This window comes from Mangifera indica, chromosome 17 (assembly GCF_011075055.1).
Source record: "Mangifera indica cultivar Alphonso chromosome 17, CATAS_Mindica_2.1, whole genome shotgun sequence".
Taxonomy (NCBI): Eukaryota; Viridiplantae; Streptophyta; class Magnoliopsida; order Sapindales; family Anacardiaceae; genus Mangifera; species Mangifera indica.
The window spans coordinates 10514523-10536635 of record NC_058153.1 but is presented as its reverse complement, the minus strand read 5'-3'; the positions used below and the strand labels follow the sequence as shown (position 1 = coordinate 10536635).

Here is a 22113-nt window from a genome sequence, read left to right as displayed (position 1 = left end):
TTGTAAATATGTGGTTATGTTTATTTATTTATTTTTTTAATCTTATCACCCTCTTGCAATCATTAATAAAACCTAATGGGATTCTGGACATAAACACCATTAACTAAATCACATAAATTTGTCTAATTATAGATGCTTAATTTCAATAGAAAATCCAAGAATAATGGAAACCATTCAATATTTTTGGTATATTTTCAATTCTTTTATTTGCTCCCTGCATGGTTTGAAGCAAATTAACTTATTTTTATTTAATTTTCGTTTTAAAATTAATCTTTATATAGATGTAGTAGAAGACTGACTTCGTTAATAAATATGAATTACAATGCCACCGGCCCACTCTTACGGTATTTCTTTTTTTATCACATAATAGATATCATTAGTGAGGTCATTTTTATATAATTTCATAAAATATATATTTTGCAAAAATTACAAGTTCAATAAAAAATTGTTTAATAGCTTTATAATTTATAGATATTATTACAAAAGGGAATTTTTTTTTTAATAGAAACACACAAGTGAAAGTATAGGGTTAAAATAGTCAAAACATGAAAATTTTGTGGACACATAAGTAATTATAGAGGTCAGTCATGGTCAGGCCCCCATTTTATTGGTAGAATTGAAGGTTGTGGGTCTAAATGATAAATTTCAAAATTAGTTAAGCAAGTGTCACATCATATCTTTGTATTGCAAGTATAATGCAATGGTATGTACTGTTTTGAGTGTTTAGTCATAAAATAACAAATAATTTATATACTCAAAACTGAATATATATAATTTTATTGATTAATAATATCAATCTTATAATATATATTATATAAATTGATCAGCATGCCTTTAGATAGTGAAAAATAATGTTACTATATGATTAAATAATTTTAAATTAAAGATGAAATAACACTCAATCATATAATGATATATTATTATTAGTATTGAATTTTTTTTTTTGGTAAGTAAAAGTATATATTAAAAAAAAAATTAACCTGCCTTTCGACAGGAAGACTTGGAAACAACCTACACTTATCCTTCCTAACAAGAAAGACAACCTACGAAACAAACTAAGGCTAGCCAAGGTCTATACAACAAAAACTAAGATAAACTAATATCGTATTTTCTTGAGGATTTATCATAGTTCTTACAAAAAAGGGATTAAATGGATAATTAAACAAAACCTCTACAACACCAAACTTAACTTAACAGGTGCCTGTGTAGGCTTGACCAACTTATCTATGCCATACAAATAATCCCACCCAAACAGGACAAGAAAAACATTTGTATCAGTTCTAAGGAAGCTAAACATCCTTACAGCTATGTAGAGAAGCCAATACTCAAAACTTAGCAAAAGCAAAACTTTTAATATTTTGAGGCTAAACCAGCAAGGAGCTTTTTTCCAAGGTAGCAACAAACTAGATCTTCCAGGATTCAAATCACTCAGACCTACACCTGATGGAGATCAAGGTGCTGATCAAGTGCAACAAAACAAATATTCCCAAGATCCTTTGCAAGGAATCGGTGGTCCGATGACTAGAGCAAGGACAAAGAAGATGAAAGAGGCTTTACAAGGCTTAATCATGGAGATGCATGACAAAGAGGTTGTTCTAGAAGTTTCCAATGCTACACCAAGGATAATCACTTATCTTTATGTGCAAGATAATGGACAAGTCTTAGAACTTGAAGAATAAAGCTTGGAGTCCATGATATAATTCCAGGCCGCATGACCCAAGCTAAAAAAAGGTTTGAATAAAATGATTAGGTGTTTTGGGTTGTTAAATTTTAAATTAAGGCTAAATATACATGTAAAAGACTTAACTTCTTAGGTTTCTTTGGGCTTGTAGGTTGGCCCATGTCTTGATATATTCGCTAGGGTTTTTATTTTGACTTTTATGCTTAGGATTATGATGATTACATGCCTATATAAAGGCTACAACTATGAAAAACAACAATAGACTATCATTAATAATTTTGAGGTATTTTCAACATACTTTGCTTTGTTTCCTTGTGTTCTTGGAAGAATACATCATCTTGACTTATCAAAGGAGTGATTAACCTTTGTGGCGTCTTAAGATTAAGGTTTTAAGGACTTAGTTTCCTTAGGGTTCTAATTTGATTGATCAAATTTGTCTTCTAGCTTTTCTGGGGTGTGCATAACAGATTGATTCAAGGGTTCTTAAGGCAGGTCACCTAGCGGGTTCTTTATCACACCTGTATAATGCAAAATGCTGCAAGACTAGAAAGGAGTAACAAACATCTAGAAAAAAATTGTTGTCTCACGAATGGTCAAAACAATAGCTAAAACAATAGAGAAAAGCCCAACGTGAAATCTATATAATTGATCAGCTTTTGCCTGAATTTTGCACTTGGAAAAATTATGGAATGGCCTGGGCAAGATCCGCTTCTGACTAAAAATCTGCAGAGCAAGAAGTGCTTCTGTTTAAGTGTTACATTTGGGAAAAAAACTAGAAAGGCAAGGATGAGGTGACCAAAGCTACTATTCCTGGGCAGCTTGGACAATGGCAAGATTTCATCCAAATGGCTACACTATTGCATAATCAGGAAAGGCAAAGTAGTAAGTAGACTGGTAATGCTTTCTTCTTCCAAGAACTGCACAGATGCAAACTACAAGTTTGAAAAAACTCAACTCAAGAGGAACACAACACAAATAAATCTCTATAGTAGTTACCAACAAACAGTGGAAAGAAGGAAGTAGCAAAATAACATAAAGGATATTCAAAATTTTAACCTTATTTTAAACCGTGTATACATATATACCACTCATCTCAAACCCTAAACAAAAATACTACAATAGTAATTCTTTTTTCCAAAATACCCTTTGATGCAACTCATGTAAAAAGATGAAGATTCTCTCTCTTTTTCATTCGTCTTGAAGGAATCTCTACAACATGAAAAAAATTTGAAGCAGGATGATTCTTTAATTGTGGAAAATAATTGAAATAGGTGCTTGTGATTGAACAATAAAACATGTGAGAGAAATTCAGAGAAAGGAATTGCTAGCCATTATAAAGGGCTCATATAAACACAAAAGAGGGAAAGACGAAAAATTGCCAAATTTCTTTAGAGAATTCACATTTGTTGCAAATATTTCATAGCAAAATCATTCAAATATAGGCTAGTCTTGACTCAAGCCCTTATGTTATGTGTTTTTTTGTTTAACAATTGAAAATCAAACAATGTAAGGTACATTCATGCTAATGATTTCGTGTGAAATATTATTTTGTTGTAATTTCATATTGTTATATTGTTTAATATTGTAATTTTATGTTGTTGTATTGTTTAATATTGTTATAATGTTGTTTAATATTGCATTAATGGTTTAAACTGAAAATGAGTTGACGAAGATCTAGGTCTGGATACACCAACCTTTAGTGTCAATGCCAAGGCTTGGCGTTAATGCCAACCCCCTAGTCCCATATAAAACTGCATGCCTTGTAACTCCTAAGGTTTTAAACATAGGTGTTTTTTATGTTTTTGTGTTTATTTTAAGCTAAGATGGAAAAAGTTTAAGATTTGTTATGAAGGGTAATGAATTTCAGGTGATGATAATGTGACGAGATATGTCGGTGGAAATGAGAGAGGGATGTGCAATTGACACAAGTGTTAATTTTGAAGGATTCATAATGAGAATAAGGTATCATTTAAGACTTGATCAAAGTTAGTCAAATGTGTACGTATTTACCTTAGGTGATGTGAGTCCAATGAAGATTATAGACAATGGTGATCTGGAGTATTTGATGGTCTAGGTAAGAAGTTTACGAGGATCAACCAATCTCTATGCTATCAAAAGTCCAATTGAAGGAAAGGATAATCAATAAGCTAAAAATGTTTATAAGAAAGAAAAAAGGATCATATGACAGACGAGTAGGCACAACCACAAAGTTTTCGAAAGTTTGGTAGGCATTATGGTGATGATGATAATGACGGTGATATGGATGAAGATTATGAAGTTGAGGGTAATAAGGATGATGATGCATGTTTATGGTTTGATGAGGACATGTATGGTGTTCTGAGCCAAAATGTTGGCAAAAGTTAAAACCATGCTTATATTGAAGGGGCCAAATGAAACACGAGACACCATGACTCTATAAATATTGGAGTATATCTAAGTCACATCCATAATCTAAATCCGTTTTAATTTGTTGGTGTTAAAAATGTAGGTATTAGTATCAGACGATACGAAGGGATAACTATTTACAAGTGATGAGTCTTTATAATTCAAAGATAGAATTGAAATTATTATTTTAGACATATTTGTTAGAGATAGGAATTCAATGAAAAGTCGATCACTCTGATAGTATATGATATGAGATTAAGTGCATATATTCACAATGTTAATGACGGGCATGAGCAATGAGAGAGGAAAATAAAGACTATTGGGTGTTACAACATATGGATGAGGCATACACTAGTACACGAGATCAAATTTTGTCATTCTATAGACAAACTAGTGTAGAGTCATTGGCGAACATTCTTTAATCAATGTTTTTGATTGATCACATTTATCGATTGAAGAAAATTATTTTGGATATGATAGACAAGTACAAAATCGACATTTCTTATATGCAAATGTGGCGTACCAAAACATATGAACTAAATGCATTATAAGGATTTCTTGACAAGTTTTTCATGCTTTTACGCAAGTATTGTCACTATTTGAAGCTCAAGAACCCAAAAGCCGTGACATGTATTGATATTAATGTGGACATAAGGTAATAGATTTTGAATTGTCTCATAAATCCAATAATGTACAATATACAACATTTATGTTTAGTGTTTACAATCGTTGGTATGAATGTTAACTTTATAGATTATACGATACTTACCTAGAAAACAATTGGGTATCCCAAAACATCATAGCTAAGTAATGTGAGCAGACTCATGTAAGAAGGGTAGTATTGTACACAATACTGATATTTACTATAAATGCCCTTCCGCATCGAATCAATTGTTCTGTTTCATGTCAGTATCCCCAATAGGTATCAACTAAATGAATCTAAATTGTCGGCTAAATACAAAAAAATGATCAGATATTTTTGTTCTATTTTTTGCTCCTAATAGTCCCATAAACGCTAAAAACGATATCGTGAACTTCATAGCGTCCTTGTTATTGTTTCCTCAAATTTGATTGCTAACTATTTGCTCAATCTCTTCATGTGATAACAACCTGAGAAGTATTTTTCTCTCAATTGAGGCATCCTCGTATAATCAACGTAGTTGGATACCTTATTGTCCTCCCTGAATATCAGACCAATGACTAGCGCAAACTTAACAGGATTGGATCAAAACTCAAGATCGTTTAATCTGAATCACGTTTCTCTCATGAGTCCTCGCGGTTAATCATGAAGTAACATTAGATGCATCAAAACAACACTAAACCTTGGCTCTGCCAAATCCAATAAGCACGTGAAACATGTTATTTGAAATATACTCTCTGAGTAAGTGTTAGTTTGTTCCTAATTACAGTCACGGTGTCCATCTTTGTCTAAAGCGACATGTGCACTCAATATCGACATGTCCCATGGAATTTGTATGCCCCTTCTCTGTAGTTAATTGCAAATACCTGAAAAATATACTAATTCGTTTATTATATTAATAAAAGATTAATAAAAAATTAATCAAACAAATTGGATTCTCATTAATCTGGTTGGCGTCCACTATGATACCAATTTTATCCTTTTCTTTCTTATTTATGAATTTGCATTTTTGTAATTTTTTGCCAAAAATTATTAATGTAAATCCCCTTTTTTCATTTATTTTTGTAATTACACTTGTTTAATTTTCATGCGTGGATTGTGATTGCTACCAAATATAATTAAGAAATTATTTATTTAAGCTTGGATCTGTTGGTCATTGGTGCTAAACTTCAAATCCATTTGGACTTCTTTAGAAAAGAAAATCAGTGAACTTAATCATATTCAACAAATTACATCAAATTGTAGTTCATTTTTTCCAAGCTCGTAGTTGTCAATTCAATTGACTTTTTTGTTTTTAAAATTAATAATGACCTTAAAGTTATATTTTAAAATAAATTTTTTATGACATAATTTTAAGGAAATTAATAATAGCCTTAAAGTTATATTTAAATTTGATGTGAGATTAATTTTTTTCTTTTTTAACTTCATTTATTTTCCAAACAATATATGGGTGTTTCTAATATTTTTAGATAGTCACCATACTAGATAATTTTCAATCTGTCAGATCAAGGATGGATGAAATTAACCTACATAAATGTCAACTAATTACAACCTTAGTTTTATAATCGAAGTTAGAAAAGTGTGAATTGCCATATTTTCAGTTTCTAGCAAAATAAGCTTATACAAGGGGTTTGACAAGTGAAATGCAGAAGCCAAGGTTGACACCAATGGTTGGCATGGCTAACCCAAAATCAGAACTAAGGGTTGGCATCGAGGCCGGGTTGGAGTTGCCAAGGGTTGGCATCGCCACCAACTTGTTCTTCTCGTCCTTCCTACTACATTCATCAAATCCCAAGCTTCAATTTCCAAAAAAAAAAAAAAACAACAAAAAACCTTACTTGTCATTCTGTCATTGACTTGCCATTACCAATTCAAGAAGTTTCGTTATCAGCTAGTGATCAGTGAAGTTGTCTATCAATCGTTACTTAAGGGATTGCTCTAATGACCTCTGAATTTTCTTCACTCTAATGCCTTAAAATTTGTTGGATTCTTCTTGTTCATTCATGGGAAAACAAGCCAATGGTGATCTTTTATGTTATATATATAATACTTTTATGCTATAGTATATAAGGATTTCTTCATGGAAAAACAAACAAATATGCTTTTGCAGAAAATATTTGCAAAAAAACATATATGTATGTATTCTGCATACATTCATGTGAATGTTTGAAAGCAAGCAAATATTTGCATATTCCTTCTGCAAAAAAGCACAAGAATAAAAATATTTTTTGCAAAAAATATATTTTTTGCATATATATATTTTTATATGTATTATTTATATGACCAAAATTCTTTATGCCAAGGCCTTTAGGCTGCATGCTCTTCATAGGTGGCGGGGACTTCAATTATTAGATTATTTTTTCATGTGCTACTTTAATATTTGATTAACGTTAACCAGAATTTAGGAAGATAAAATTAAGTTTAAATTTAAAATTTTTAGGCTTCAATATAGTTTAAAATTTTTTAAATGAAGTTTAAATTCAAGCATAATTTAATCTAAAAATTTTTAAATTTACTTGATTTTATCTATCACATATATAAATCTTATTTTAAAAATTGATACCATGTATTTGCACTTGTCCCCTCTCTCTAAAATGCAAAAAGAAAATAATGTTATTTTGTTTGGTTTTTTAAAGTTAAAGATAATGACAGTTTAGATATATCAACATAAAAAATAATAAAAATGTTTAGAGTGTAAAAAATATGATATAAATATATAAATGGGTCCAAATTAGGATGAACAATTCAATATCACATAACAAAATAACATAATAATATCAATCCAAATAACATCATAACATAAAAGCAAAGTCCTTAAAATAAAATAAATGAATTATGAACATACTTGCAAATATTTGGAGACTTCTATTAAAAGATTATGAAAACATATTTTCTATAAAATTTTCCAATCAGACAAGACTGATGGTGATTAGGTCAAGTCTCCAAGGAGAAATATGAATTTACAACAAGGACATGCACCTATCTATGCATGGTAAATTTTCTGTTGATTTTGGCCAAGACCTAATTTGTGTTATTAGCAAATCAAATCAACCAAATTAAAAAAATATGTTTCAAGAAAATCGAAGCAAGAAAACAACTATACACGACACACAAATTTGCATGGTTTAGAAATGTAATTTTGTCCACGGAGTCGCAGTCTCTTTTCTTTTATGAACAAAATTTGTATACCGCATATATTAGGGTTTTTCTTATACAGTGGATAATTTGAATAACCCAAAATACCATGAAGTTTTCATCTCATAATTAAAATTACAAATTCAAGATTTTCATGTGATAAGTAATTCTTCGAATATATGACCATATTATTTAACACATATGTCATAATACAAACTTTTTGAATGGCACAAATTTATTCTTCACTTTTATTTTTGGATAATAATACAAATTTTTGGTTTTTTTAAAAATCAAAATTCACAGAAAAGTCTAAGAATGGTTACTTTTCTACAGGTTAAACGGTGAAGACAAGTCTTCTATTGGACATCCTACACGTTAAATTATATATTTTTTTCACATGTTAATCTAAATTTATAATAATTAAAAAAAAGAAAAATTCTAATACTTTTATTAACTTAATTAACTTTTCCCATAAATTACGAAATAAATAAAGTAATTCATGATGTCACTTAATAAATGTGACAGACAGTGACTATTGAATATCTTATGTAGATGCATAAAAAATATATATCAGATAGCTATTTTCAAAAAAAATTATGTGGCTGGCTGTGGATTTACCGAAAAAATTCATTTACAATTAATTATAATTTTTGGGAACGTTAGAAGAAAGAATTGCTTGGGTCTCCTCTATAAATAGGCACAAAGTTATAGTTTTATGCATAGCAAATTATGCTTTTTCTTGTTCAAATACAATTTTCATAGACAAAATTTTGCAAAAATGGCAATTCAAGGAACTGCTTTTCTCATTGTAGGCCTTGTCATTAGCAGCTGCTTCTTCTCTATGGCTTTCGCAGTCTCTGGCACTGCCACTTACTACACAGATTATTCTAGTGAGAACTTTGATTAATTAATTGTTTTTTTAAAACAGTTTTCGTATAGCATGTATGAATTTGTAAATTTTGTTCTGTGAGGGTAGCAAATGCATGCTACAACAATGTAGACCAAGGGAAGATCATTGCAGCGGCGAGCGATGACGTGTGGGACGGCGGAGCTGCCTGTGGAAGAATGTACAGTGTAACATGCACCGGAGCTACAAACCAGGGCGTGCCTCAGCCTTGCACAGGTGCAAGTGTTACTGTCAAGATTGTTGATTATTGTCCAGCTGGGTGTCAAGGAACCCTAGATCTTTCCCAAGAAGCCTTCTCTCAAATTGCTGATGTTAACGCTGGAAAAATCTACATCGATTACACTCAGTAAGTATAGATACACCCAACTAGTTATTTAAATAATATATTATTATATAATAAAAAATAATTTTATTTTTAATTTAAGATTATTAAATTACATAATAATATATTATTTGACTACTTAATTAGATTTTTAAAACTAAATATATATAATTTTATTGTTTTAATAAGATGATAACGTTTTTGTTTTCTTGTGTTCTGCAGGGTGTAAATTGAGCTCCTGATATATATACCAGAGATGATAATATATTGATAATAAAACTGGAATGGGAGGGCTTGACTTGGAAAAAAGGAAGCTTATTCCTTTTAAATAAATAATTTGTATTGGAATATCATTGTATGAATATTTCTACCTGTCTTTCTTCTGTATCTGAAATAAAGAGGCACATGAAAAAAGAGAACTACTTTTCTCGTTGAAGCTTATGTATATTGGAAATATGAAGATCATATTTATATGTCTATTCCGGTTCTACTTGAACATTTCGTGTATGCCAAATACTTATATAATTACTATCATTTTGTAAAATGAAAGAAAATTGAACAATAAATAAATCTAAGACAAACCAAATGAATCTCTTGTAAAATAAAATATCATAAAATAGGAGAAAGTTTAGAAATTATTTAAAAGAAACGGAAAAAATATAATTTTTTTTTTACAATGGTGAGGTCCAGTAAATTATTCAAAATTTGTCTGCCTCTTAAATACTTTATTCATCCTGATAGTATTGACTACCTAAATAATTACCAATTTTGATTTTATATTTTGTTGCACAAGTCAATAGTTGGATTAAAATATCATAAAGCGGTAGAGGTAATTTCAACTAATAAGTTAAAGGTTGGAAGCTTCGTATATTATGTTATAAATAAAAGTACTTGATGACGTGACGCCTTGGGATTCTTATTGAGAGGTTGATAATAACTTACTTATCCTTGCTTTGTGGATGGTAGAACTGGGAAAATGCTAGAGACAGTGACGATTGAACGAGGATTTGGGCCGGCTGGCTACAGTCGGTTTCCTGGATCCCGTTTTGTGTGGAGACCTTAAAATTTTCTCTATTTTATCTTATAAAATATTATTTGTCTCTGGGTAGAGACTTATCTAACGCTAGGTTTGATGTTCGGCTTAGCTTGAATCTAGTAATAGTTGGATAATCGTTAATAGATTTATTTTTTTCAACAATTTTTCATTTTTTGATTTTTTTTGACAATTTTTCTTCTTCATATTTGATAATTATTTTTTTTTTCTTTGACGCTTTTAAAAGATTTTTCAACTTCTTCTTCACATTTGACAATCCCTTTTTTTCTTCTTTAACACTTTTCGATAGCTTCTCTGACAACTTCATTGTCAACTTGAGATCGAGCTAGATTTTTTAGATTCAAATTGAGCTTCAATCAGCCTTGCGCGGGCTTGACTTTTCTTAAATCTACTCTTATCTCTAAAGGCAAAACTAGGAATTAAGTTTGGGGAGGGTTGAACATTTTCTTTTTCAAGTATTACCTAAAATGAAAATCATCACACAATTTGATAGTTTCATCCGAAGAAAATGCCTTTTTAGAAATTATATGCTTAATATTACAAAATTTATTATTTGAAAGGTATAACTAATATTCACAAAATAAACTGAAACCATAACGTTTTCATTTTCTTGTGATTTGCAGGTTTTGAAGTTCTTCTGTAGGAGAAATCGCAAGCTCTTCGTCTGTGCTTTCTACATCAATAATTTGTCTATGCCTTTTACATCAATAATTTGTATTGAAATTAATGTATGAGTATTTATTTTTGTCTTATGAAATAAGAGGCTTGACAAGGAAAAAGAAAATTACTTTTTCCCTAGAATCTTCCATTTTTGGAATTGAGGAAGGTTATTTTTAATCTTCATCTCTATTTCTTTCCACTTCCACACTTAGTTTACGCTAAATAAAGTTATAATCAATGGTTTTTGTTGTTGGGTGAGAGATTTAATTAGTCGAATTGGTTAACTGTTTTAAAATAATATTAAAAAAATATAAAATTAATAGTTAAATATAAAATCTAAATTAATATCACATAAAAATAAATTTAATCTCATGATACCTATGATTAAAATTGATAGACTTGATCTTGGGTTTAAGTCCAAATAATTATTAACATTTTTAAACTGAAAGAAAATTAACAATAAAGCTGAGACAAACCAAACAAGTCTAACATCAAATATAATAAAAATTAAAAATATCATAATTGTTGTGGGGTCAAATTCTTGGATAGAATACCACTATATATTTTATTTGTAGGACAATCCAACATGTTAGTAGAAGATCGGAAAAATAAAAGTTGTCGAACTCAGTTCCTTATATTCATAAGATTACATTCTGGGTACATTATAAAATGGAATGATATTATTAAAGTTGTTTGACTTATAGATCATAAGGGTAAGTCTGCTATTATGTTATTATGTTTTTTCTTTTTGGAAAAATTACGACAAAACGAGACAAAATTATCATTTTTTTTTTTTGTTAAAATCTTTGTGTAATGTTTATAGGACAAGGGAAAAAAATTATTATGTAATTTCGTAGAATATACAACCAAATCTTAGTACATTTAGGATTTTAAATTGTTTTAATAAATGCAGTCTTAACATGTGCTCAGCCTTGTTTGTGTCCCGAGCTGTCCAGTTTAGGGTTTTAAGTTTTTTTCTGTTGCAGCCCCATTGTGATGCTTTTCTGCAGGCTGGTTGCTCTGTTTCTGCAGATTTCTGCTGCTTCCTGTAGCTCTTTCTGCTTCTGGATTCCCCTCCTCTTTGGCTGCATTTTCAAGTCAAGGAGCTGCTTTTGGGTGAAGCTTTGGATGCATTTTGGTCTGCTGTTTTTTTTAGCTTCAACCAAAGTGTGATTTCCTGGCCTTTTCTTAAACTGGAGCAGCACCTTGAAGTCAGGTGATGCCCCATTTTCTGTTTTTGGGCTCTGTTATTTTTGGTGCAGTGGTCTGGTCTGGCTCCCTCAGTCTTGTTCGCGTCTCCGAGATGTCCAGTTTCTCTGCCTCTCCTTGCTTGCGCCTGTGGATTTTGGAGAAGTCATGCCTTGCTGCTTCTTTTCTGCTGCTGGATGTCTCCTATTGTCCTGCTGCTCTCCTCCTGTTGGTACCCTCCTTGTTTCCCTGCCTAGATATTTTGCAGATTTTGTTTTGGTTTTGCCAAATTTTCTTCAGTGTCTTGCCCTCTTCCAGTTGCTCAGGCCCAGCTTTGCTTCTCCGTCAGGCTACTTGTTTCCATTTTGCATTTTCTAGAGGTCAACTTTCCTGCTGCTGGCAGCAATTCTTCATGGTTTGTCTTCTGCTGGTTTCTTGGTGGCTGCTTGTGGTTCTGGCCTTTTTCCTGGTTTTCTGTTTGGTTGTTAACTCTTGTGTATTTGTGGGGGTGTGGTCTGGCATATTGTCTTGTTTTCTTACTGGTTTTTGGTTGGTTGTTATTTTATGTGTTCAGTCGAGTTTATTCAGGTTTGACTAGTTGTAGTTTTTTTTTGTTCGGCTTTCCTCAGGTTCGGTTGTGTTTAGGTTGTTCCGAGTCCTCCTTCAAATGTCCCTTTGTTTTTTTTTTTTTTTTTGGGTTAATATATACATTTACTGATTAAAAAAAGAAAAAAAGAAAAAACATGTGCTCAGTACTAACATTTGTTGAGGCAAATTCTTGTCCTACAAAAATTTAAAATGTTGCTTTCATTAGACAGGCCACAGGGCATTCTTTGTTGAGGCGAATTCACAAAACATATTTTAAGTTCATCCTTTCATTAATTTGGAGAGAATTAATGGAAATTTTCTTGTATGCATTTCCGCAATATATATAAGACGTAAAAATAATGATATAGACGTAAAGTTTTATTTTAAATATTAAAAACTGTATTATATATGTATTAATTAATTTAGAGTATTTATTTTGCACTATTTTTTCCATCTTATTTTACTTCTCTTGTTCATATAAAATGTTTCTTCAAATCACCAAATATCTATATAAATTATTTTAACGTGTCTCGAATAATTCGGCACACTTTTCAGATACAGCTCCATTAAGCTTACATATTTATACATATATATAATATTTGCCAGAGATGCAGCTTGTTATTTCATAATTTCCTGCTTATAAATTTGAAGTATCATCTTCTTCCCACCAGGGAGGAGAACCCTTTAACTATAAAAGCTTCAAGTCAAGCCCTGCAAATAACAACACAACGAAGGAAAAGTCAATTAAAAGAAACTAATAACCAAGATTAGGAATTATGTGAGAATATTACTGATCAAATTGTGGACTATTATAAATTTTTACTATGTGTATATAGTTTGTAGTACACAATTAAATATATAAATGATGTGTTATCATGTGTGGAAACAATCTAATCCTCAGTATAATATGTGGAAAAAATGTGATAAACTCTTAATGAGTTGGTTGCTAGCTTCAATTTCAGAATCAATGTTTGATCATGTGGCAAAATGAGATACTGCTAGTGATGTTTGGAAAGCCTTAGAATTTACTTTGTGACTAACACTAAGGTTAGAGTAGTTAACTTGAAAAATGCTCTACAAACTATAAAAAAAGGTGCATTGAGTGTTAGTCAATATATTAAGAAAATGAAGGAGATAGTTGGTGCTCTTAATGTTAGTGGTCAATCCATTTCAGAGGGAGAGCTTATTACATTTGTGGTAGATGGATTAGGTGCAGAGTTTGATCTTGTTATTGTTCATGTGTACTCAAAACTAGACTCTCCAGGTGACAATATTACCTTAGCTAAGGTAAAAATCATTTTATAAAAGTTTGGGCAATGTATAAGCAAGAACAATTTGTTTACTTTGGATGCTTATGGCAGTACAGCCAATTATGCTAGTCAGACCAGGATGAATACTATAGAGACATGGAGAAATCAGGTTGATAGGAATGTTCAAAAAAAATAGGAATTATAATCAGACTAGTGTAGATCAGGCTACAGAAGGAGCTGGTGGAAACGAAAGAGCTAGAGGAAGGTTTAACCAAAAAATGAAAGTGATATACCAAGTATGTGGGAAGACAGGGCATATTGCTTTGCACTGTTATCATAGGTTCGATGTATATTACATTGGGAATAATAGAGTGACTTCAGAAATTGGTGGTGATGAGACTCAAAAAACATCTGCTGCTTTTTATACTTCACGGACTTCTAATCCTTTTCAGTCAGGTTCAAAGTTGTTTCAGCAGTAAGGAAGGGCCAATATGTTGAATCAGACAAGCTTTATAGGCTTAACTATGGCTCCAGCAACTCCAGAGATGAAAAATAGTAAGAGCAAAAAAGTTGCAAACCATGCCAACATATTAGCTAAGTCATTCATAGCTACTCCAAAGGTGGTGGGTGATCCAATTTGGTATCTTGACTTAGGTGCGACAGATCACATGGTCTTAGATTTTAGCAAAATAGATGTCAGCTCACTCTACATTGGGAAACAACAACTTCAAGTTGGCAGTGGTGAATGCTTGCTAATCACATACGTAGGTCTTGCTTATTTACCTACTCTTTGCAAACAAAAAACTATCCTTGCTAAATATTCTTTATGTACCGAGAATAACAAAAAACTTGATTAGTGTTTCAAAGCTAGTAGTGGATAACCCTGTATTTGTTGAGTTTACTGATGTCTTTTGTTTTGTCAAAGATAACGAAACAAGGCTAGTGCTTTGCTTTGGAGTTGTCAACGAACGACTATACTAGCTAATTGATCCAATGTTTTCCCAGTTTGTTAGTCAGTCTTGGTATGTCATTCCAACTCAAGGAAATACTTGAGTCTCAAAGTTTCAATAGTTCAAGTTTTCAATTGAATAAGTTTGACTTTGCTATGTGGCACAGAAGTTTAGGCCACCCTTGTAAGCAAGTCATGTCTAAGATGCTTAGTAATGTATTCACTGGTTTCAGACTTGATAATAAAAAGTTCTTTTATGTTGATTGCTAACATGGCAAAAAATGTCAACTCAACTTTCCTATTTCAAGAGCCAAGGCTCATTAAGATTTAAATCACATAGATGTTTGGGGGCTAGCTCCCACATTGTCTCAAGAGGGTTATAGATATTACATACATTTCCTAGATGACTTCTCTAGATTTACATGGCTTTATCCTCTAGAGTCCAAGTCCCAAGTGTATCAAGTATTTGTGCAGTTTCACAAGTATATAGAAAGGCAATTCGATAGGAAAATAAAAGTGGTGCAAAGTGACTAGGGGGTGAGTTCAGACCCTTAACTAAATACCTTCAATCCCGTGGCATAGAATTCAGGCACCCATGTCCATACACTCACCAGCAAAATGGGAGAGTAGAGGGAAAACATGGACACCTTGTTGAAACCAGCCGGTTCTGTTGTCTCAAGCATTTTTACCTTTATCTTATTGGTGGTGTGCTTTCCGAACTACCTTATTCTTGATAAACAGACAACCATCTTTGGTTCTTGATTATTGCTCGCCTTACCAAATTCTTTTCAATGAAATTCCTAACTACAAAATGGTTAAAACTTTTGAGTGTGCTTGTTATCCCTACTTTGGGCCTTTTAACCAACGTAAGTTAGAATTTCACACCCAAAAATGTGTGTTTATGGGTTACAGTTTCAATCACAAGGGGTATAAGTGTTTAAGTGCTAGTGGTAGAATGTATGTGTCTACTAGTGTTTGGTTTGATAAGAATAATTTCCCTTTTAAATACAATCCAAAGTTTGGTGAGAAGTATAATAAGGAAAATATAGTTACTCTTCCTAAAGTCAGTCCAACCTTGAGTATGTTTCTTCCTCAAAGTCAGTTTCAATAGATTGGTATAGCTTTTGAAGAGCACTCCAAAAGCACTAAGCAGAGTCCTATTTCCTTAAGCAAAACTTATCAGTCAGTTGACAACACCACTTCTTCTTTTCCAATCAATCCAGTTGTTGATACCACTTCTGATAAAAAGAACCATTCATATGAAAATCACATTACAATACCTAAAGAATCACAAAATCCATCTACTAGCAAAACTAAAACAAATGAGTGTTTGAATAAGTCATTTATTGTTCTTCACACGCTAGAGACTGTAGAGTTCAACGGTACCTACACAACTGTTCAGCTTGAGGTTCAATTTCCTGGTTTAAAGGAGGACTTGATTGTGAGTTCTAAAGAACTTGATGTTATGGTTTAAGAGAACAAAAGTGATCTAGCACCTATTCGAGCACCAACTTGCTCACTACATCCGATGGTTACTAGAATGAAAACAGGGAGCCTACCTTAGCCTAGAGCTCATTTGGTATCATCCTAGATTACAGAACCTAGGAATGTAGCAGAAGACATTGCAAATCCCCTGTGGTTCCAAGCAATGCAAGTTGAATTTGAAGCTCTAAAGAAGAATCAAACATGGATTTTGGTTCCAGCTTCTAGCACCCAACTTGTGGTTGATCATAAATGGGTTTTTAAGAAGAAACTAAATGTTGATGGATCTTTGCATAAGTTGAAAGCAAGACTGGTGGCAAAAGGTTTTCAGCAAACCCCCGGAGTGGGCTTTTTGGAAACATTTAGTCTACTGGTAAAGGCCACTACTATAAGAGTTATACTTGTCTTGGCAGTATCATTTAATTGGAAAATACATCAGATTGATGTAAATAACGCCTTTCTCAACAGGGAGTTACAAGAGGAGGTGTTTATGACACAACCTCAAGGCTTTGTGGACGAATTTTGCCCTGACTTTGTTTGCAAATTACAGAAGGCTTTTATGGCTTGAAACAAGCCCCAAGGGCCCGGTACGATAAGACAAAGCAGGTTTTGCTACAGAAAGGTTTTGAAAATTCTTTAGCAGACTCAAGTTTATTTGTGTTTCAGAGGGAAAATAAATAGGTATATGCATTGATATGTGTGGACAACATACTCCTTACTAGACTAGACTCAGAGTTTATGCAAGGATTGATAACAAAATTAAACAGTTAGTTTTGATTGAAAGATCTAGGTGAGTTGAGTTTCTTTCTAGGACTGGAAGCTAATCTAAGTGTTGATGGGTCGTTGTTGTGTCAGACCAAATATGCAAAGAGGTTGTTGTAAAAGATGAATATGCAAGGCTGCAATGCGGTAACAACACCTACGATATAGTAGGAGGCAAGTTGTTTATTGGTGACAGTCCTTCATTTGACAGGCTTACAATGTACAGAAGTGTGATGGGAGCTTTGCAGTATCTTACTCTTACAAGGCTAGATTTGTCATATTCTGTGAAGAAGCTGAGTCAATTTCTCAAGAAGCCCACAAAGTTGCAATGGCAGGTTATGAAACGTGTACTTAGATATGTGCAGGGTACTTTAACATATGGTATCAGATTCAAACTTGCAACATTACTGAAATTAGAAGCATTTTTGGATGCTGACTGGGCTACGAATCTAGAAGACAAGAGATTAACAAGCAGATAATGTATATCTTTTAGAGGAAGTTTGATCCAATGGAGCTCCAAGAAACATAAGGTTGTGGCTCTTTCATCCACTAAGTCAGAGTATAGAGCTCTAAGTCAAATGGCAACAGACTTAGATTGGCTAAGAAGTTTATTTGGAGAGTTGAAAGTAGAGTGTTTTGGGAAATTTATAATCTTGTGTGATAGATAATATGAGTACAACAACATTGTAAAAAAATTCAGTGTTTCATGGTAGAACTATACCCATCAAAACAGATGTGCATTACATCAAGGAGCAGCTTAGTTCAAAAGCTGTGTCTATATAGTTTGTGCCTACACTGCACCAGGTAGCGGATGTTCTAACCAAGGCTCTATCTACCGCACATTTTGAAATGCTGTGAGAAAAACTGGGAGTTGGAGAAAAGTTAAGTGATACTGAAGAAAATGCAACAGGGAAAGTAAGAGGATTTGTGTTTGAGGAAACAGTAAGTGAAGAGAGAAGTAATGTGTTACAGGAAAAGGTAAGTTTAAGGGAGAAGCAAGATTTAAATGCTGGTAAGGCTGGAGAAGTCTGAGGGAGGAAAGTGATATGATGTTTGAATATGTTTGCAGGTGATATGAATTGTGATTTTACTCTTCTGAACAATTCAAACTTACCCGTTTGAATTGAGGGAGGATATGAAAAAGTAAAATCCAGAAGTGAATATTAGAGTGTTGAAGGGGGGAAATAACAGAAGGAAGCAAAACAGTGTGCAGTAATGAAACGCACCGTATCAATAATTCAAAAGAATGAAACACACTGTTTCATTAAGGATGAACAGGAGCAGTATGAGTTCTTTCGAAAAAATAAAGGAAAAGAGGGAAAACTTTGGCTTGGGAAGTTTTCTTACTACAAAGGTAGAAGGCAGGGGTGACAGATCTGATGGTGGTGAAGCCTGATTCTAGTTGACGACATGATTGATTTCCGGTGAACGGTGCAAATTTTGTGTGACAGTTGGCAACAGCTGTATGACTTTTCCCTCTTTTTTCTTGTATGAAAATGCTGAGTATAATGTAAAAACTAGTTGAGCAGTGATAATAAAAATTATTCACTTGATTTATGTGAATTTGACCCGTGTCTCCTTTCACATGAAAACAAAGGAAAAATCAATTAAAAGAAACCATAATAACCAAGATTAGGAATTATGTGAGAATCTTACTGATCAAATCATCAACGTTTGCAAATTTTTACTGTACACATATAATTTTGAGTATATAATTAAATATATAAATAATATATTATTATATCATTATTGATTAAATGATTTTAAATAAATAATAAATTAATATTCAATTAAATGATAATATATTATTTATATATTTAATAATATATTTTAAGAGTAATGTTATATGTACAATTATTATGCATAAATAGTATATTATTATATGATTGAATAATTGAAAATTAAAGATAAAACAACACTTAATTATATAGAGATACATCGTTATTTATATTTAAAGTTGTGTCTATAGTTTTATTGATACTTCAAACTGTGTAAGTATAACATTACTTATTTTTAAAGTGTGAATTATTCATCACTAACAATAGTAAGTTAATGAAGAAAAACAAAAAAAACAAAAAAATTTTTTAACAATAACTAAAGTAAGATTTGACTCAAGTTAGCTTCAACTTGTATTATAACTCGGTTTGAATGACCCTAAAACAAGCTCGACTTAAGAAAGCTCGAGTTCGAGTGTAAGGGATTATATTGTGAAACTCGAGTATAGAAAAAGTTAATTTATATAGACTAAAACGATATTATTTTAACTAATATTTATTAAAATAATATTGTTAGATTGACTTTGATTCATTTATAGTATCAAATCAAACTCAGCTTGAGCTTGACTCGGTATGTAATCGAACTTGAGTTGAACTTTTTTCAAACCAAGTTCAACTCAAACTTATTTTAGAAGAGCTTGTTAAGTTTGAGCCTTAACTTGAACTTGACTTTTTCAAACTAAACCAAACTTAAATTGAGCAAAACTTAAATTTAATTCGATTTGAATCTACCCATATAGAAAATTACGAGATTTTATGTTAAAGAAAATCGACAAAGATTTAATGGCTCCAGATAAGAATTTAAAAAAATAATAAAACAAAACAGAGATGGAGAAACTATATATGTTCCATTAGAGATTCATAACAGAAACAACTGTACTAGAAGAAATCAGTTAAGCTTACTGGTCGTATTCAACTTGAACTTTGCCGGCATCAAGATCAGCAATCAAAGCAAAAGCATCTTGGGAAAGATTAAGAACTCCATTGCATATTTCTTCGCAATAATCGACAGCTGTCACTTCAACACTTGCTCCATCATGGCAAGGGTGCGGCGCTTCATTCGCCGCTCCGATGCATCGCACGGTGTAATTTCTTCCACACGCTGCTCCATCTTCCCATAGGGCATCGCTGACTCCAGTGACCATGCTTCCATGGTCCTGGTTCTGATAGCACGCTGACGCTGTCCACAATTATCATAACCCCTTAATACAAAATAATCTTACAACAATGTTAACACCAGCAGATATTAATTAAAACAGAAACTGTTATTTTTTTAAAAATAAAATCTGAAAAAAAAAAAATGTTCTTTGTTTACTGTTGCCAACTAACGCAAATCTTGATTTAAATTTACACTTGAGATTTGATGCATACATACGGGTGTAAGGGGGATTATAGAAGACTGCATTTCCTTGAGCGGCATGAGCTACTGATGTGAGGCATAGGATCATGCCAAGAATCATAAATATTTGCATCTGAATAGCCATTTTCTGGGTTCTTGAGAACAAAAAACTTGGCATTGTATTATGTTTGTAGAGCAAATTGGAAAGCTTCTCTTCCTTTTCATAACAGAAGCTGAAGACTACGAAGTCAAGTAGCATGATATTCCTCAGCTTACATGCAATTCAGAAAAAAAATTATATTGGACGTATAAATATGTTAAAAAAAGTAGGCACAGAAACAAAATCAATAAATGTCAATGTTCGAATAGTAATAACATTTAAAAAAAATAAGCAAACAAGTTTTTATTGAATTATGTAATTACATACGACTTTACTATTTTATCTTATAAATAAAAGATTGTACAGAGGTAGAAAGGACCTTTTAACATCAGCTGTAGCATACATATACTTTCAAAATCATCAATAACATAACATCCAAGTGGTAAACTGAATTGCCTAAAAATGTTTTTATTTTACTACTTTCTTAGTTGTTTGGATTAATTTATAATCTTAATTTAACATACTTTTGGTTGGTGTCAAGTTTACACATCAACAATAATTTAGTGGACTGAGTTGAATCACATATAATTTTAGATTGTCACGGCCTACTAATAGGGAACCCTTTTGTGTATAATTGATTAAATATTTTTTTTCTTAATGTATAGTTGGAAGAAACTAATATATATTAGTTGAAAGTGTGTCACTCAGATCTTGCTACGCTTGACTAATTGCTTAAATTCACATCACTTCAAATATAATAAATGGAATGATATTTTAAACTTGTTTGACTTATAGATAAAAAAGTTACATTCCTTGCTATATTACTATTTTTTTTTTGGAGAAATTTCGGCAAAATAACATTATGAGATACAAAAATATCAGTTTTTTTTTTTTTTTTCTGTTTTTGTATAATCTTATGTTTGTAGGACAAGGGAAAAAAGTTATTGTGCAATTACGCAAGTAAAAACCTGTAATTTTTATGTTGTCTCGTGAATGTTATACGTTTATAAATGTTTACTTAACTTATTATGTGAAAAAGATGAATTAAAATTAACATTAAAACGGAAAGTCTAAATATGAACAAAGAAAAAAATGTTGATTATAAGGCACATAATTAGCTGTAAATAGATGAGGTAATTAATGCTCATAATAAACACGATTTTTCTTCCTTTTTTATGCTTTAAGTGTTGATTTTAAGAGGATGACAACATGGGAAATCTTGTTAATTTGAGAAAATTACTTTGCTACCAAATTCACAACCACCCACCATCAAATGTTTCTCTATTTTGGTAAGTAAATTAAAATAAGAAAGTGACCAAGTATAACTCATGAGAATATGATTTTAACTCATATTTTTTGAAGAGTTATTTGTCTCTAAATTTTCTAAGGTTTCAAAAATATCAACAAGCCTTTTAGGGTATGAGAAATCATCATAACCTCCTTTTAAATTCAACAAAAGCATCACTTATCTCCCTTCAATAAAAAAAAAAATTAATTGTCAAAATTAACATGATCACTAAAGATAAGTAAATTTTATGAAATATAAAAAAAAAAAAAGTTGTGAATGAGTATTAATACATTTGACGTCATATTGATATTCCTTCAAACCTAACCATAGGCCATATTGAGTAAATAACGACATTAATTTTGTCGTGAAAGGGCACAAAGGAATAAATTACAACATAATTAGTTCCTAAATTATAATTAAATTTACAAATAGATTGTATGACACAACTAATTTAATTCTTAAATTAATATATATTTTTTTTTAACTATTTGGTGTTGATGACTTAGCCTTCGTTAAGGTTGAATTATTGGTCTTTTATTTTGGAGAGTGATTCTTGCTTATATGCCCCAACAAGATAGGCGATCTATCGGATATGCCTATCTTGGATA

The 22113-nt window shown here is 31.7% G+C and overlaps 2 protein-coding genes across 2 annotated transcripts; one reads left to right on the top strand and one right to left on the bottom strand.

Annotated features, from left to right (window-relative positions):
- The first annotated feature begins 8588 nt into the window (after positions 1 to 8588).
- LOC123199920 (EG45-like domain containing protein) lies at positions 8589 to 9463 on the top strand. The gene is made up of 3 exons (XM_044614964.1): positions 8589 to 8731; positions 8818 to 9094; positions 9293 to 9463. Exons 1-3 carry the CDS (start codon positions 8620 to 8622, stop codon positions 9297 to 9299), a joined length of 396 nt encoding a protein of 131 aa, XP_044470899.1. The 5' UTR covers positions 8589 to 8619; the 3' UTR covers positions 9300 to 9463.
- A 3647-nt stretch (positions 9464 to 13110) lies between these two features.
- LOC123199902 (EG45-like domain containing protein 2) lies at positions 13111 to 20285 on the bottom strand. Its single transcript, XM_044614942.1, has 3 exons — positions 20154 to 20285; positions 19682 to 19958; positions 13111 to 13271 (listed from the first exon to the last, which is right to left on the bottom strand). The coding sequence occupies exons 1-3, from the start codon at positions 20260 to 20262 to the stop codon at positions 13265 to 13267; spliced, it is 393 nt and encodes a 130-aa protein (XP_044470877.1). The 5' UTR covers positions 20263 to 20285; the 3' UTR covers positions 13111 to 13264.
- Between the last annotated feature and the right edge of the window lie 1828 nt (positions 20286 to 22113).